Genomic DNA, 15,637 nt, shown 5'->3' on the forward strand with positions numbered 1-15,637 from the left:
GCAGCACTCACTCACCCATTCATGAATTCATGAATGGGTGAGTGAGAGCTGCCTCTGATTGGTGAGGGCTGTGACCAATCAGAGGCACCTCATTCAGCAGGCGGGGATTTTAAATCCCGGGCTGCTGAATACTACACAGAGCAGTTCGGGAGAACTGCCGGCCGGCCGCGGCTGAACTCTGGCTGCTGGGAAAAGGTGAGTATACATTTTATTTTTATTTTTACACATTTTAGGATGATTTTCAGGGAAGGGCTTATATTTTTAAGCCCTTCACGAAAATTCATCCCGCGCTCGCCGGCAGCCCATTGCTTTCAATGGAGCCGGCTGTATTGCCGGCTCCATTGAATTCAATGGGCGAACATCGTTCTCCTCTGCCACAGCTGTGGCAGAGGATAGCGGGCAGTGTGGGGCGGTGTCACTGAAAACACTGCTAGGTGCAGCTTTTTCAGCGAATCGTCGGCCCCCGGTCATGCGATTTGCGGATGCGCATCCGTTATGCGATCCGCAAATCGCGGGAAAAAACGCCCGTGTGACCGAGGCCTTAGACCAGCTACACACAGGAGTAAAAATCGCACAAGATCTGTGCGTTGCGAGACGCGCAATAATGAACCCTGTTCCTTTGAATAAGGTCATACACATGAGCGATGCTTTCTCGCATGACACCGCAATACGATGCAGGAAACAAATTGTGGCGTGTCCTATCTGGCTGTGTGATCTCGCATGGCCAGCCCCACTGAAAGCAGTGGAAGAACTCCGCGATCCTCTGCCACTGCTGAGCATCATTTCGAGAAACGTCGACTGATATCGCGCTTGTAAAACTGCGTGTTGTGATTCGCGAGAAAATCGCATGTATTTTCAATAGGAATATTTGTACATCGCATCGCACTCACATAAGACATCACTTGTTCGCACGACTGCGATGCGATGTTTTTTCTCACCCATGGGAGGATTTCTGCAGACTCAGCGAAAAATAGAACATGCTGCGAATTCTGTATCTCGCAGCATCGCTCATTGGAAACAGTTGCGTCAACTTCAGTGCAAGCGCAACACACAAAACGCACTGGTGTGAGCGAAACCTAAGACCGAGGGGAGAAAAAGAGCCGCATCTCCTATTTATGTCAGTTTTGCTAATAAAAACGCCCTTTACTTTCTATGCGAGTTGTAAAAAAAAAAAATCTCGTAGCGCTCGCACGATGACGCGATTTTTATGCGAGTGCGATGCAATTTTTTTATTTTTACTACTGAAACAACATGTAAATTTCACATGTGCGAGAAGCGATGCGTTTTTCTCCTTAACCACACCGCACTCACATGTCTTGTTTACTTTGGAAGGTAGCGTCAGGGAAGCGGCGCCGATCACTGACGCGCTATCAATCACGTAAAACGTTCTCAGGCGAAAGCTTTCAAGCCTTCAGGAGTGATGGAAGGCCCCCCGTGAGCGCCGCCGCCTGGAAGCAGCCTTATTATGTGGAGTGAATGGCTTCATGTGGGCTCCCACATTCTTCACCTACGCCAAACACCTTCTATCGCCAATACGGCGCAAAAGGACGACTGTTTTTTGTTTTTTTTTTCGTGCATATTCCAGGAAATAAGGATTGAAATGCGTAGATAATTGAGATTGGAGCCCTCGCTGAACCGCCATTGTTTTGTCACATCCTTGATACGATCTGGACACGAGTCTCGGTTGCTGAGTAACGATGCGTCTTAAGATAAAAGCAAGATTTCCCATTCAGCCTTTTCATAGACCCGCGACATTCTTAAGGCTCTCGTTATCGGGAAAAAAATTACCTTCGGCAAATAAAGGGAAAAAAATATGGACTAAATTGAGCGCTGATGATGGCGGCGATTTCACAGATGTATTGATGACACATTACGCGCGGTATACAGGCGGTATCCACATTTACAGGCTGCAGCGGGAAGGCGCCGGCACTCCGTACAGTTCGTCACGGCCATGGTTTATCAGTAGGGTGATAGGCAATATGGCCACCGTTAATGGGCAAATAATGGGGAATACTAATGTGATATGAGGTGATATATCCGTGCGTTGCACGGCGCTATAGACGCTGGGATTGGTTATTGAATATTAGGCTTTCAGAGTTCTTTCCGTCTTCTACATAATAACAGATATTACTGCGCCATTTTTCAGCAGTCCCAAATCATTCCTTCGTCAAAACTGTGATTATGAGGCGCTGCCCTCTCAACACATCAACCTTCAGTGACATATCTTCTAGCTGAGACGTTCGTTAATGTCATTAGTGGCCACATACGTGGCACCAGCGGGCACTTCCGGCAAAGTCACTGACATGCCAACTGCTTTATTTTTCGTGGTATATCGCAGCGCCGCCCGAACTAATATACCATGTGTGAACGTTATTATGATGATGTTTCAGATTTTAGGAATAGGAATCCTGGAAAATCTGTGTTGCCCATAGCAACCAATCACAGTGCAGCTTTCATTTTACCTCAGCAGTATAAGAAATAGCAACCAATCACAGTACAGCTTTCATTTCTTATACTGCTGAGGTAAAATGAAAGCTGTGCCGTGATTGGTTGCTATTTCTTATACAGCTGAGGTAAAATGAAAGCTGCGCTGTGATTGGTTGCTATTTCTTATACAGCTGAGGTAAAATGAAAGCTGCGCTGTGTTTGGTTGCTATTTCTTATACAGCTGAGGTAAAATGAAAGCTGCACTGTAATTGGTTGCTATTTCTTATACAGCTGAGGTAAAATGAAAGCTGCGCTGTGATTGGTTGCTATTTCTTATACAGCTGAGGTAAAATGAAAGCTGTGCCGTGATTGGTTGCTATTTCTTATACAGCTGAGGTAAAATGAAAGCTGCACTGTGATTGGTTGTTATTTCTTATACAGCTGAGGTAAAATGAAAGTTGCGCTGTGATTGGTTGCTATATATTATACTGCTGAGGTTAAATGAAAGCTGTGCTGTGATTGGTTGCTATTGCCAACAAAAATTACAGGGAAAGTCGGTGAGTTTTTGATTTCCGACCCCACCAGTATTGGTCGCCCGATGCTGAAGAACGCTCATGCAGAATATCACTCAGATCGGAGCAGAACTGTGGATCCGACACAAACCAACAGATTTCGCGTTTTCTTTATGTGATTGTCACAAGGCACAGACATGGCGTGTGCACACGTGTGCCGGAGGGCCACATCAGGCTTTGCATATACGCCATAAGCTGAGCTGGGTGGGGCTGCTCTTCGGCTGCAGTAACAATGGCCGTTACTTCTGTCACAGGATGAATGCTACAACTACATCAAGGTGCTGGTCCCCAAGAACGACCAGACTCTCCTCGCCTGCGGCACCAACTCCTTCAACCCCACCTGCCGCAGCTACAAGGTAATTACTTACAAGGTGTCTCGGGGTAGAAAAGCCCTTTTTCTGCTCAGTGAATAAAAGTTTATTCTCTCTATCTCATTCCTGAGAATCATGGTCTAATAAATGCAGACCAAGCTGCTCTGATTGCCCCCATGCCAACACTTCCTGTCATGACCACTGCCGATGGGGGCAGTGTGTGGGTTCCAGCTATGCCCATTATTGTTTCTATTTCAACTGGTTTGGAGCGCACAGCACCCCCGGCTGGACCAACAGGGCAGTGACAGGAAGTGTTATCCTGTGGACTCACGGACAGGCCTTCATTCCATGATATCTCTGCACAGGAGCAAGACAGAGAAGAAAGGTTTGCAGACTTTTAATCTGCGGCAAAGGGGCTTCTATATAATGTTGTCCATATAGAACCCAATCTTATTCTATGGCCCCGCCAGTCAGGGCGGGAGTGGAGGTGTCCCTATAGTCATACTCATGATGCCTATTGGATGGTACTTATCACCAGCATTGCCAGAGGGGTCCATGACTATTCCACCGACCAGCAGGCCTGGAGGTCCATGTCTGGGGCTCCTCAATGGCCGCCCTCCATATTCTACTAAGGTGCGGGGTGCCCTTATTTCATGTGACACGTATGACCCACATATGTAATATTTCTCCAGATCAAGACCCTGGAGCAAGAAGGGGAGGAGTTCAATGGTCAAGCGCGTTGCCCATTTGATGCCAAGCAAGCCAATGTCGCCATCTTTGCAGGTAAAACCTTTTGCCTTAACTGTGTGATTGCCCCCTACAAAGCGCAGGGTGCATTATTTTGGGGAGCGGAGGTGAAGTTGGCACGCATGCGGCACGTTTCAAGGCTCTTTCTTCCTTGCGTACAACAGAAGCACAAAGACTGTTCTAAGCTATAAAGACGCAGTACGAATTAATGGGGATTAGTCCCAAGGAGAGCGGTAATCCTGGTAATCCCTCACTGCACAGCGCCTGCTAGTCAGATCAACACATACACCATGCAGCGATCAGTGTACAGCAAAATGGTATCTCCAGGCAGGGGGCGCTATCACTGGCGCTGCTGCTTATAAGGCTCCATACAGCCTTAAAGGGGAAAACACATTCTACTCTAGATATATAACCATGTAATGTAATCCCTCAACAGTACAACACCACACACGACATGCTGATACTTGGGGGACAGGATAATGACACGATGACACTTGGGGGACAGGATAATGACACGCTGATACTTGGGGGACAGGATAATGACACGCTGATACTTGGGGACAGGATAATGACACACTGATACTTGGGGGACAGGATAATGACAGGCTGATACTTGGGGGACAGGATAATGACACCCTGATACTTGGGGGACAGGATAATGACACCCTGATACTTGGGGGACAGGATAATGACACGCTGATACTTGGGGGACAGGATAATGACAGGCTGATACTTGGGGGACAGGATAATGACACACTGATACTTGAGGGACAGGATAATGACATGCTGATACTTGGGGGACAGGATAATGACATGCTGATACTTGGGGGACAGGATAATGACATGCTGATACTTGGGGGACAGGATAATGACACGCTGATACTTGGGGGACAGGATAATGACACACTGATACTTGGGGGACAGGATAATGATACGCTGATACTTGGGGGACAGTATAATGACACACTGATACTTGGGGGACAGGATAATGACACGCTGATACTTGGGGGACAGGATAATGACACACTGATACTTGGGGGACAGAATAATGACACACTGATACTTGGGGGACAGGATAATGACACACTGATACTTGGGGGACAGGATAATGACACGCTGATACTTGGGGGACAGGATAATGACACACTGATACTTGGGGGACAGGATAATGACACGCTGATACTTGGGGGACAGGATAATGACACACTGATACTTGGGGGACGGGATAATGACATGCTGATACTTGGGGGACAGGATAATGACACACTGATACTTGGGGGACAGGATAATGACACGCTGATACTTGGGGGACAGGATAATGACACACTGATACTTGGGGGACAGGATAATGACACGCTGATACTTGGGGGACAGGATAATGACACGCTGATACTTGGGGGACAGGATAATGACATGCTGATACTTGGGGGACAGGATAATGACAGGCTGACACTTGGGGGACAGGATAATGGTCACGCTGATACTTGGGGGGCAGGATAATGACATGCTGATACTTGGGGGACAGGGTAATGACACACTGATACTTGGGGGACAGGATAATGACACGCTGATACTTGGGACAGGATAATGACACACTGATACTTGGGGGACAGGATAATGACACACTGATACTTGGGGGACAGGATAATGACATGCTGACACTTGGGGGACAGGATAATGACACACTGATACTTGGGGGACAGGATAATGACACGCTGATACTTGGGGGACAGGATAATGACACACTGATACTTGGGGTACAGGATAATGACATGCTGATACTTGGGGGACAGGATAATGACACACTGATACTTGGGGGACAGGATAATGACACACTGATACTTGGGGGACAGGATAATGACACACTGATACTTGGGGGACAGGATAATGACACGCTGATACTTGGGGGACAGGATAATGACACGCTGATACTTGGGGGACAGGATAATGACACGCTGATACTTGGGGGACAGGACAATGACACACTGACACTTGGGGGACAGGATAATGACACACTGATACTTGGGGGACAGGATAATGACACGCTGATACTTGGGGTACAGGATAATGACACACTGATACTTGGGGGACAGGATAATGACACGCTGATACTTGGGGGACAGGATAATGACACGCTGATACTTGGGGTACAGGATAATGACACGCTGATACTTGGGGTACAGGATAATGACACGCTGATACTTGGGTACAGGATAATGACACACTGACACTTGGGGGACAGGATAATGACACACTGATACTTGGGGTACAGGATAATGACAGGCTGATACTTGGGGTACAGGATAATGACACACTGATACTTGGGGACAGGATAATGACACACTGATACTTGGGGGACAGGATAATGACAGGCTGATACTTGGGGGACAGGATAATGACACACTGATACTTGGGGGACAGGATAATGACAGGCTGATACTTGGGGTACAGGATAATGACAGGCTGATACTTGGGGGACAGGATAATGACACACTGATACTGGGGGGACAGGATAATGACGCACTGATACTTGGGGGACAGGATAATGACGCACTGATACTTGGGGGACAGGATAATGACAGGCTGATACTTGGGGGACAGGATAATGACACACTGATACTTGGGGGACAGGATAATGACACACTGATACTTGGGGGACAGGATAATGACGCACTGATACTTGGGGGACAGGATAATGACACGCTGATACTTGGGGGACAGGATAATGACACACTGATACTTGGGGGACAGGATAATGACACGCTGATACTTGGGGGACAGGATAATGACACGCTGATACTTGGGGACAGGATAATGACACGCTGATACTTGGGGGACAGGATAATGACACGCTAATACTTGGGGGACAGGATAATGACACGCTGATACTTGGGGGACAGGATAATGACACACTGATACTTGGGGGACAGGATAATGACACACTGATACTTGGGGGACAGGATAATGACACGCTGATACTTGGGGTCATGTAGGACATTTCCTCCGGCCAGCGGTTGGAGGTGACAGCAGCTCTCAGTGGTTCGTTATGTTGAGGACTACTTACAATTAGCCGTATGATTTATTCTGGGTTGTAAATTCAGAATCTGCTAATGAGACGCTATTACATCCCATCATCATCAGTGCCGTTCCCTGGGGGGGCGGGACTGTGTAAAGAATGGTAGGATGAATGAACTCTAGCAACCCTGCAGGATGGGGAATGTATCACCGGATTAGATACACAGCTCAGCATACAGTATCACACAGGATAGGATTAGATACACAGCTCAGCAGACAGAATCACACGAAATAGGATTAGATACACGGCTCGGCAGACAGTATCACACACGGTAGGATTAGATACACAGCTCAGCAGACAGTATCACACAGGATAGGCTTGGATGCAAATCTCAGGAAATAGTATCACACATTATAGGCTTGGATACAGCAGCTTGTGACCCAGCTTTTCCAGAGTTCTGAACAAGAAGGCTGCAGCAGATGACATTACTGCCCCCTCTGATGGCTTCTACTACTCTCACCGGATTGGACTCTCCTAGACCTCTGTTTGGCCGCCTCGTCCTGCAGTGATTCCTTCCTCTGTTACATGTCACTTTATAACCTGACAAAGTAGCCATTCAGAAGTCTGGAAAAGCCGGGTGACGACCCCTGCCGAAGCTTTAATGGTGGGCGGATTGGTTGCCACCCAACTTTTCCAGCAGCAGATAGAAGCAGGTGCCAGGAGTAGTCGTGGTCCTCAGGCAGAGGTCATCGGGGAGGGTGATTGTGTTATGGGCGCAGCGTGCGGTATTTCCGTGTATCATCCCCTTATTAGAGTGAAATCAAATAGACAAACGTGCATTAATAGCAAACCGGGAGCGCGGAGCGTGCTAATAACACAGGGTACGGATGTTAGCGGCAGCCGCTGCGCTCAGCGAGGCTGGAACTAATTGACTTAGTAGTACAAGAGCCGGCAGCAGCAAGCGTCTCCTATTTAGATTACATGCCTTGCTCGCTCCCCACCCTCATCCCATTCTCTTTTCTCCCCGTGTAGATGGAAATCTGTATTCTGCGACCGTGGCCGATTTCCAAGCAAGCGATGCCGTCATATACCGCAGCCTGGGGGAAAAGAGTCCCGTCCTCCGCACCGTGAAGTACGACTCTAAATGGCTGAGAGGTGAGGCTCTGTCGACGGCTAATCTTCTGGTTGGGACGTGGATGTCTGAAATGTTATATTACACGATATGTTTCAACAACTCTGCTTGCTGTCAGTGAATCAGGAGTGTATTAAGGTTGTCATGGGCCCTGGGCTGTATGAGGACTGTGGGCCCCTCCCAAGTCTGTAGAATTAAGATGATGTGACTCTTACTATGCAGATACAATAACAGAACCAAGCTTACTGTATAGTTATGGTACCAGAACCAAGCCTGCTATACAGATACAATACAAGAACTAATCTTACTATATAGATATGATGCCAGAACCAATCTTGTGCATAGGTACAGGAAATGAATTCATTGTACGGATACCACAGTACAACTAAGTTTACTGCATATATACCATACCAGAACTGAGCTTACTACATAAATACAATACTAGAACCAAGCTAACTGCCCAGATATGGTATAATAACCAAGCTTATTGCACAGATATGGTACCAGAACATACTACATAGATACAAGAACTGAGATTGATGCATAGACACAATACCGGAAATAAACTTACTGCATAGATGCAATACCAGAACTGAGAAAACTGCATAGCTACAATACGTGAACCGAGTTTACTGCACAAATACGGTACCAGATCCAAGATTTTTACACAGATTTGATTCCAGAACTAAAATTACTACATAGCTATGATACCAGAACTCAGCTTACTGCATATTTATGAAACCAGAACTGAGCTTATGGTGATGTAACCACAGAAGGCTCATATAAAACTATGAGTAATGTTATGATGTGACCACTAGGGGGCAGTGTACCTATATATTTAATGAAGTAATGATAAGAGCACTGGGGGGCGCTGTACATATACATTTCATGATATTATGGTAATGTGACTACAAGGGGACAGTATACAGCACATGTACATTTATTGATGCTATGTTAACGTGACTACTAGGGGGCAGTGTACATATACATTTAATGAAGTTATGCAAATGTAACCACTAGGTGGCAGTGAACATATACATTTAATGACAGTATGCTAATATGATCACTCAGGGGCAGTGTATATATACACTTAATGGCGTTATGATAATTTGACCACCAGAGGGCACTCTACATGTGCATACATTCAATAATGTTGTGATAATGTAACCATTAGGGGACAGTGTACATATGTATTTAATAAAGTCATGATGATGTGACCACTAGGGGGAGGTATCTTGGTGCTTTCTTATCTATGTTTTCCCTTTGCAGAGCCCCATTTTATCCACGCAGTAGAATACGGAATTTACGTGTATTTCTTTTTCCGGGAGATCTCCATGGAGTACACGACCCTCGGGAAGGTAGGTGATGCCGTAACGTGGCGCTTCCAGGGATAGAGACGAAGGATTGTCGGAGGTTCTGGGGTTAATGAATACTCATCTAGTGACGGGGATGCTGGGGGGACCCGGCGGTGACATCACTGTGCCATCCACACATGCCCGGCTGCCAGCTCCTCTTATCTCTGCTGTGAGCGGCCGCTGCTGGGCGACGCTGATAATAGTGAGAGCCGCCGCCAGCCTCCGCTTATCCCGGCATCTCCGGGCACGGCTGCTGCTCATCACTATCAGCTGCACGCAGATTCATCAGCCTCGTCCTATGTGACCAGAATAGGGGACAGGATCACACATGACAGGCAGCGATACAGCATCACACATCATAGGATTAGATACAGCAGCTCAGAAGACAGTACCACATGGTATGCTTTGATACACCAGTTTAGCAAATAGTGTCCCACATGATACGGTAGGATTAGATACACTGATTCAGCAATACAGTAACATACAGGATAGGATTAGATACACAGCTCAGCAGACAGTATCACACAAGATAGGATTAGAGATACGGCTCAGACAGTATCATACAGGATAAGATTAGATACACAGCTCAGCAGACAGTATCACACATGATAGGATTAGATACACAGCTCAGCAGACAGTATCACACAAGATAGGATTAGAGATACGGCTCAGACAGTATCATACAGGATAAGATTAGATACACAGCTCAGCAGACCGTATCACACAGGATAGGATTAGATACACAGCTCAGCAGATGGTATCATACAGGATAAGATTAGATACACAGCTCAGCAGACAGTATCACACAGGATAGGATTAGATACACAGCTCAGCAGACAGTATCACACAGAATAGCATTAGATACACAGCTCAGCAGACAGTATCACACAGGATAGGATTAGATACACTGCTCAGCAGACAGTATCACACAGGATAGGATTAGATACATAGCTCAGCAAACAGTATTACTAATAAGAGGCTTAGATGCACTGGCTTAGCAGTAGAGTATCGCGCATGACAGGTTAGATACATTATTATAGCAGACAGTATCACGCAGGAGAGGATTAGATACACAGCTCAGCAGACAGTATCACACAGGATAGGAATAGATATACGGCTCAGCAGACAGTATCACGCAGGATAGGATTAGATACACGGCTCAGCAGACAGTATCACACATGATAGGATTAGATACATGGCTCAGCAGACAGTATCACACAGGATAGGATTAGATACATGGCTCAGCAGACAGTATCACACAGGATAGAATTAGATACACAGCTCAGCAGACAGTATTACACGGGATAGGATTAGATACACAGCTCAGCAGACAGTATTACACGGGATAGGATTAGATACACAGCTTAGTAGACAGTATCACACAGGATAGGATTAGATACACAGCTCAGCAGACTGTATCACACAGGATAGGATTAGATACACAGCTCAGCAGGCAGTATCACACAGAATAGCATTAGATACACGGCTCAGCAGACAGTATCACACAGGATAGGATTAGATACACAGCTCAGCAGACAGTATCACAGGATAGGATTAGATACATAGCTCAGCAGACAGTATTACAGAGGATAGGATTAGATACACAGCTCAGCAGACTTTATTACTAGTGAGAGGCTTAGATGCACTGGCTTAGCAGTAGAGTATCGCGCATGACAGGTTAGATACATCATTATAGCAGACAGTATCACGCAGGAGAGGATTAGATACACAGCTCAGCAGATGGTATCACACAGGATAGGATTAGATACACAGCTCAGCAGACAGTATCACACAGGATAGGATTAGATACACAGCTCAGCAGACAGTATCACACAGGATAGGATTAGATACACCGCTCAGCAGACAGTATCACACAGGATAGGATTAGATAAACAGCTCAGCAGACGGTATCACACAGGATAGGATTAGATACATGGCTCAGCAGACAGTATCACACAGGATAGGATTAGATACACAGCTCAGCAGACGGTATCACACAGGATTAGATACACAGCTCAGCAGACAGTATCACATAGGATAGGATAAGATACACGGCTCAGCAGACAGTATCACTAATGAGAGGCTTAGATGCACTGGTTTAGCAGTAGAGTATCGCGCATGGCAGGTTAGATACATCATTTCAGTAACATAGTATGTTAGGCTGAAAAAAGACATAAGTCCATCTAGTTCAGCCTATTACCCCCAATGTTGATCAAGTATTTCCCAGGAAGGGTTAATCAGCGTCCCCAGTGCACTAATGTACCAGTCCTCCCAGTCTGCCTGGGGCTCGGGAACTGGTTTGCCCCTTGCCGGGGCAGTACAGGGGTGCTCGCTCATGGTTGGGGGTGACATTGTAAGAGGTTGGGGTGTGTCTTGTCGGGCTGTGCGGTCTCATCTATCTAATGTCTCCATTCCTCCCGGGGTTAATGCTTCCCCGTTCGGCGGCCGCCGCGCTCATTTCCCTCCTGACCTGATCCTTTTCTTCTGCCTTTTACATTCTATTTGCTCTCTGATTCTTGTCCATTTCTTCAATTTGCCGCCTGCTCCCCGGCGCTGGCCTGTCTCTTTGTATTTGGCGCAGTTATTGTCCGGACCGTGCGCTCGTCTACGTGAGCTGTCTACTCCTCCTGAATTATAGTGACATCTCCTCCTCGGGCCTCCAGGCGGGCGCACGGCTCTCTGCTGTCACTGAGCCTTCCTACTCTTCGGGGAAGATTTAAAGGGGGGCACTCATGTTATAAGAGCCCCGACACTCGTTAACGGGAATCACTAGTATTACGTATATGGCAGAATCAGTTTGACACTAGATTATGTGGGCTGTATATGGCAGTACTATTTTGGCACCATATGGTAGTATTATGCTGTCCAGTTATTGGTAGTTTTGTCCTATATGGGATGTAGGTTGTATATGGCAGTATTAGTTTATGTGGCAGTATTGTTTTGGCACTATATGGTAGCATTATGTGGTCTGTATATAGCAGTATTTGTTTGGCACTAGATGGCAACATTATGTGGGCTGTATATGGTAGTTTTAGCTTTGCACTGTGTGACAGCATTATGTGAGCTGCATATGGCCATATTAGTTTGGCACTGTATGGTAGTATTATGTAGTTTTGTATATGGCAGTATTAGTTTGGCCCTATTTGACAGTTTAATGTAGACTGTATATGACGGTATTATGTAGGCTGTATATGGCAGCATTGTTTTGGCACTATATGGTAGGACTATGTGGACTGTATGTGACAGTATTAGTTTGGCACTAGTTGACAAATTCGGGACATATAAACCCTGCCCCAGAAATAACCCAAAGCAACAACTTTTTTGGGTGGGGGTTATATAATGCCCACCCCTTGTGCAGGCCAGTTTGCAGAATTGTCTCAGCAAAACTGGCAAGCGCGGTTTTGGCGCATTATAGGCGCGTAAACAGATAACAGGTAATACTGCACTAAAATAGCCCGAATGGGTGATTTCCAGCTATTAAGTCTCCAGCTTAATTAGCAGTGAAATTGCCTGTTCACAGGATCGGGGGCTGCGTGTTATCCAGGTCCCATAGGAGTCTATGGAAACTCCCTCGGAGCTCGCACCAAAGATATCTTCTCATGCAGCGCGGACCTTAAATGCGAGCTTTGCAGTCGCATGTTCTATCTTTGTTAGATGCAAGCTTTTTCATCTGAACGGTTCTATTAGATGCAATCTTTTCACACGCCTATAATGCGCTAAAACCACGCTCTTGTGAATGAGGCCTTGAGTTAACCCTCACTAGTGTAGTAAAATTTGGGCCCCTTTTACATTAAGCCACTACCTTTGTGTCCCCTCACAGTAATAGTATATCTCCAAATAATAGTCAGTTATCGGTTCTACATGGAGACATTGATTACAGTGCAGTTACCCGCAGTAATCACAGGTGGTGTCATCTTGCTTTTCCTTTTCTTCTCTATCTATGCCCAGACCATCATAATGACTCCTCCCGGCCACAACTTCTCTCTGCAGAATTTGACACACAGAAATCTTTGGCTCCTGTCCCCGTAATAGAGAAGGCCACCACTTCTGTCCCTGTAGGTAAAAATGCCACCTTTTCAGTGCCTGCAGGTAAACTGTTCCTGTAGCTAATAAGGTGGACAGAAAAGGTGCCCCCGTAATAGGTAAAGCCATAACTTCTACCCCAATAATAAATAATGCTGCATTTTCTGCCCCATATGAGATCCCTCATATACAATGCTGCCTCTTCTGCCCCCTTTTGTGCTGGTGTTGCACAGCACCCCCCAAGCTGCTTTAAATTGCTCTTCCTTTCTTCCGGGGTCAGCGAGGGTATATAGTACGTGACAAGACATGTGACCAGCACTGGCTGTAGCCTATCCCTATCCCTAGCCTTAGACTTTAAAGCCAAAGATTGGCCAGCGCCAGTCACAGTAAGTACTATATACCTGCACTCACCCCGGAGTCCCGAGGAAGGAAGAGCAGCTCTGAGGGACGCTGTACAACATTTGAGTAAATTGGTGCTTTTGTTTTTTTTTAAATCAGCCCAAAATTGGGCATAAGTGCTTCTCACCGGATGTCCCAAACCAGTGAGAATCAGTATTTGGGGCCACCTCAGCCCACTGAAGAGCAGATCGCTGGGGGTCCCCCTGAATTATGGATATGGCGGAGTGCTCCAACTTCTCCAATGATAGGCCGGCCGTGCTTGTGATTGATCCTTCTCAAAACATTTTGGGTGAAGTTATACTTTCCTTATACCTTATGTTCATAATGTCTTTCAGGTGACTTTTTCTCGAGTGGCCAGGGTCTGTAAGAACGACATGGGTGGTTCCCCTCGGGTTCTAGAGAAGTACTGGACCTCCTTCCTGAAAGCTCGTCTCAACTGCTCCGTCCCCGGTGACTCTTTCTTCTACTTCGATGTTCTCCAGTCCATGAGCGACATCCTCACCATCAATAACCGGCCTGCCGTCATCGGTGTTTTCGGCACCCAGTCCAATAGGTAAGGATAAAAATAATGATACACTATAGGTATCCAGCTACATTCGATGCTAAATTCTGTAATTCCTGGTACCACAGAACCGTGTATTGTGCAAGTTCACATAAGTTTTATAATTAAGGTGCCCAGATAAAGATGGCTTCACATCTGCACTTGAGGTTCCGCTTTCCTGCTCCATCTCCAGACGGAACCAAACAGCACCGGATGGACCCCAATTGACTATAAAAAAAAGTCAGTTCGGTTTCAGCCCAGCTGACCAGCTTTTGGACGGAAGTAAGAGTGCTGCATGCAGTACTTTTTCTTCCGATATTTTGAGCTGGATCTGCAACAGAACCTCCAACCAGCCTAAGTTATACAGGTAAAGTGCCCAGTTAAGTCATACAATTATAGAGTGTGTCTGGGGTCTTTACTATTGATGAGCTATTCTCAGGATAGACCATCAATAGTTGATCAGCGGGGGTCTACCACTCAGTATCCACACCAGTCAGCTGATTGCTGGGCCCACTGTCAGTGTGGATATCACTGGAAGCAGATAGTGCTGTGAACATTGTAGATGCTCAGTTTGGTGCGATGGGCACAGCTCCCACTGAATTTAGTAGTAGCTGTGCCTGCGCTACCACACTGGGCCACTGCAATGCGGACAGCACTATCTGCTTCCAGTGCTGTCCACACTGATAGCAAGCTCGGCAATCAAATTCCCAGACAACACCTTTTAAGCTTCCCAGGTAAGTTATATAGTTTAGAAGCCCAGATAAGTTATATAGGTAATGCTCCTTTTGTGCAGGACAAAGGGGGTCTGTAAAAACAAACCTCCTAAGCTAAGCTGCCCAGATAAGTTATATACTTAGGCCTCATGTCCACGGGGAAAATCGGGCCCGCTACGGATTCTACATGTAGAATCTGCAGCGGGTCCCTCCTGCCCCGCGGACGTGAGCGCTGAAAATAGGAATAAATAAGAATTTACCTATCCGTAGCGGGCGGCGAAGCTCTGCTCTTCCTCACGGCCGGATCTTCTTTTTCGGCCGGCGGATGAATTCCTCACGCCGGCGGCACGTCGCCGGCACGTCGTCGACGTGCCGCGCATGCGCCGGGCACATCCGCCGAG

At 46.6% G+C, this 15,637-nt stretch overlaps 1 protein-coding gene across 3 annotated transcripts in view; it reads left to right on the plus strand.

Annotated features, from left to right (window-relative positions):
- The window catches only part of SEMA6C (semaphorin 6C), a 179,777-nt gene that overhangs the window by 130,730 nt on the left and 33,410 nt on the right, over positions 1-15,637 (plus strand). For all 3 annotated transcript variants that reach the window (XM_066609054.1, XM_066609055.1, XM_066609056.1), the window contains exons 7-11: positions 3,254-3,355; positions 4,003-4,093; positions 8,106-8,228; positions 9,475-9,563; positions 14,318-14,535. In XM_066609054.1, the coding sequence (XP_066465151.1) occupies positions 3,254-3,355; positions 4,003-4,093; positions 8,106-8,228; positions 9,475-9,563; positions 14,318-14,535 (623 nt within the window). The remainder of the gene's footprint in view (positions 1-3,253; positions 3,356-4,002; positions 4,094-8,105; positions 8,229-9,474; positions 9,564-14,317; positions 14,536-15,637) is intronic.

This window comes from Eleutherodactylus coqui, chromosome 6, assembly GCF_035609145.1.
Source record: "Eleutherodactylus coqui strain aEleCoq1 chromosome 6, aEleCoq1.hap1, whole genome shotgun sequence".
NCBI lineage: Eukaryota > Metazoa > Chordata > Amphibia > Anura > Eleutherodactylidae > Eleutherodactylus > Eleutherodactylus coqui.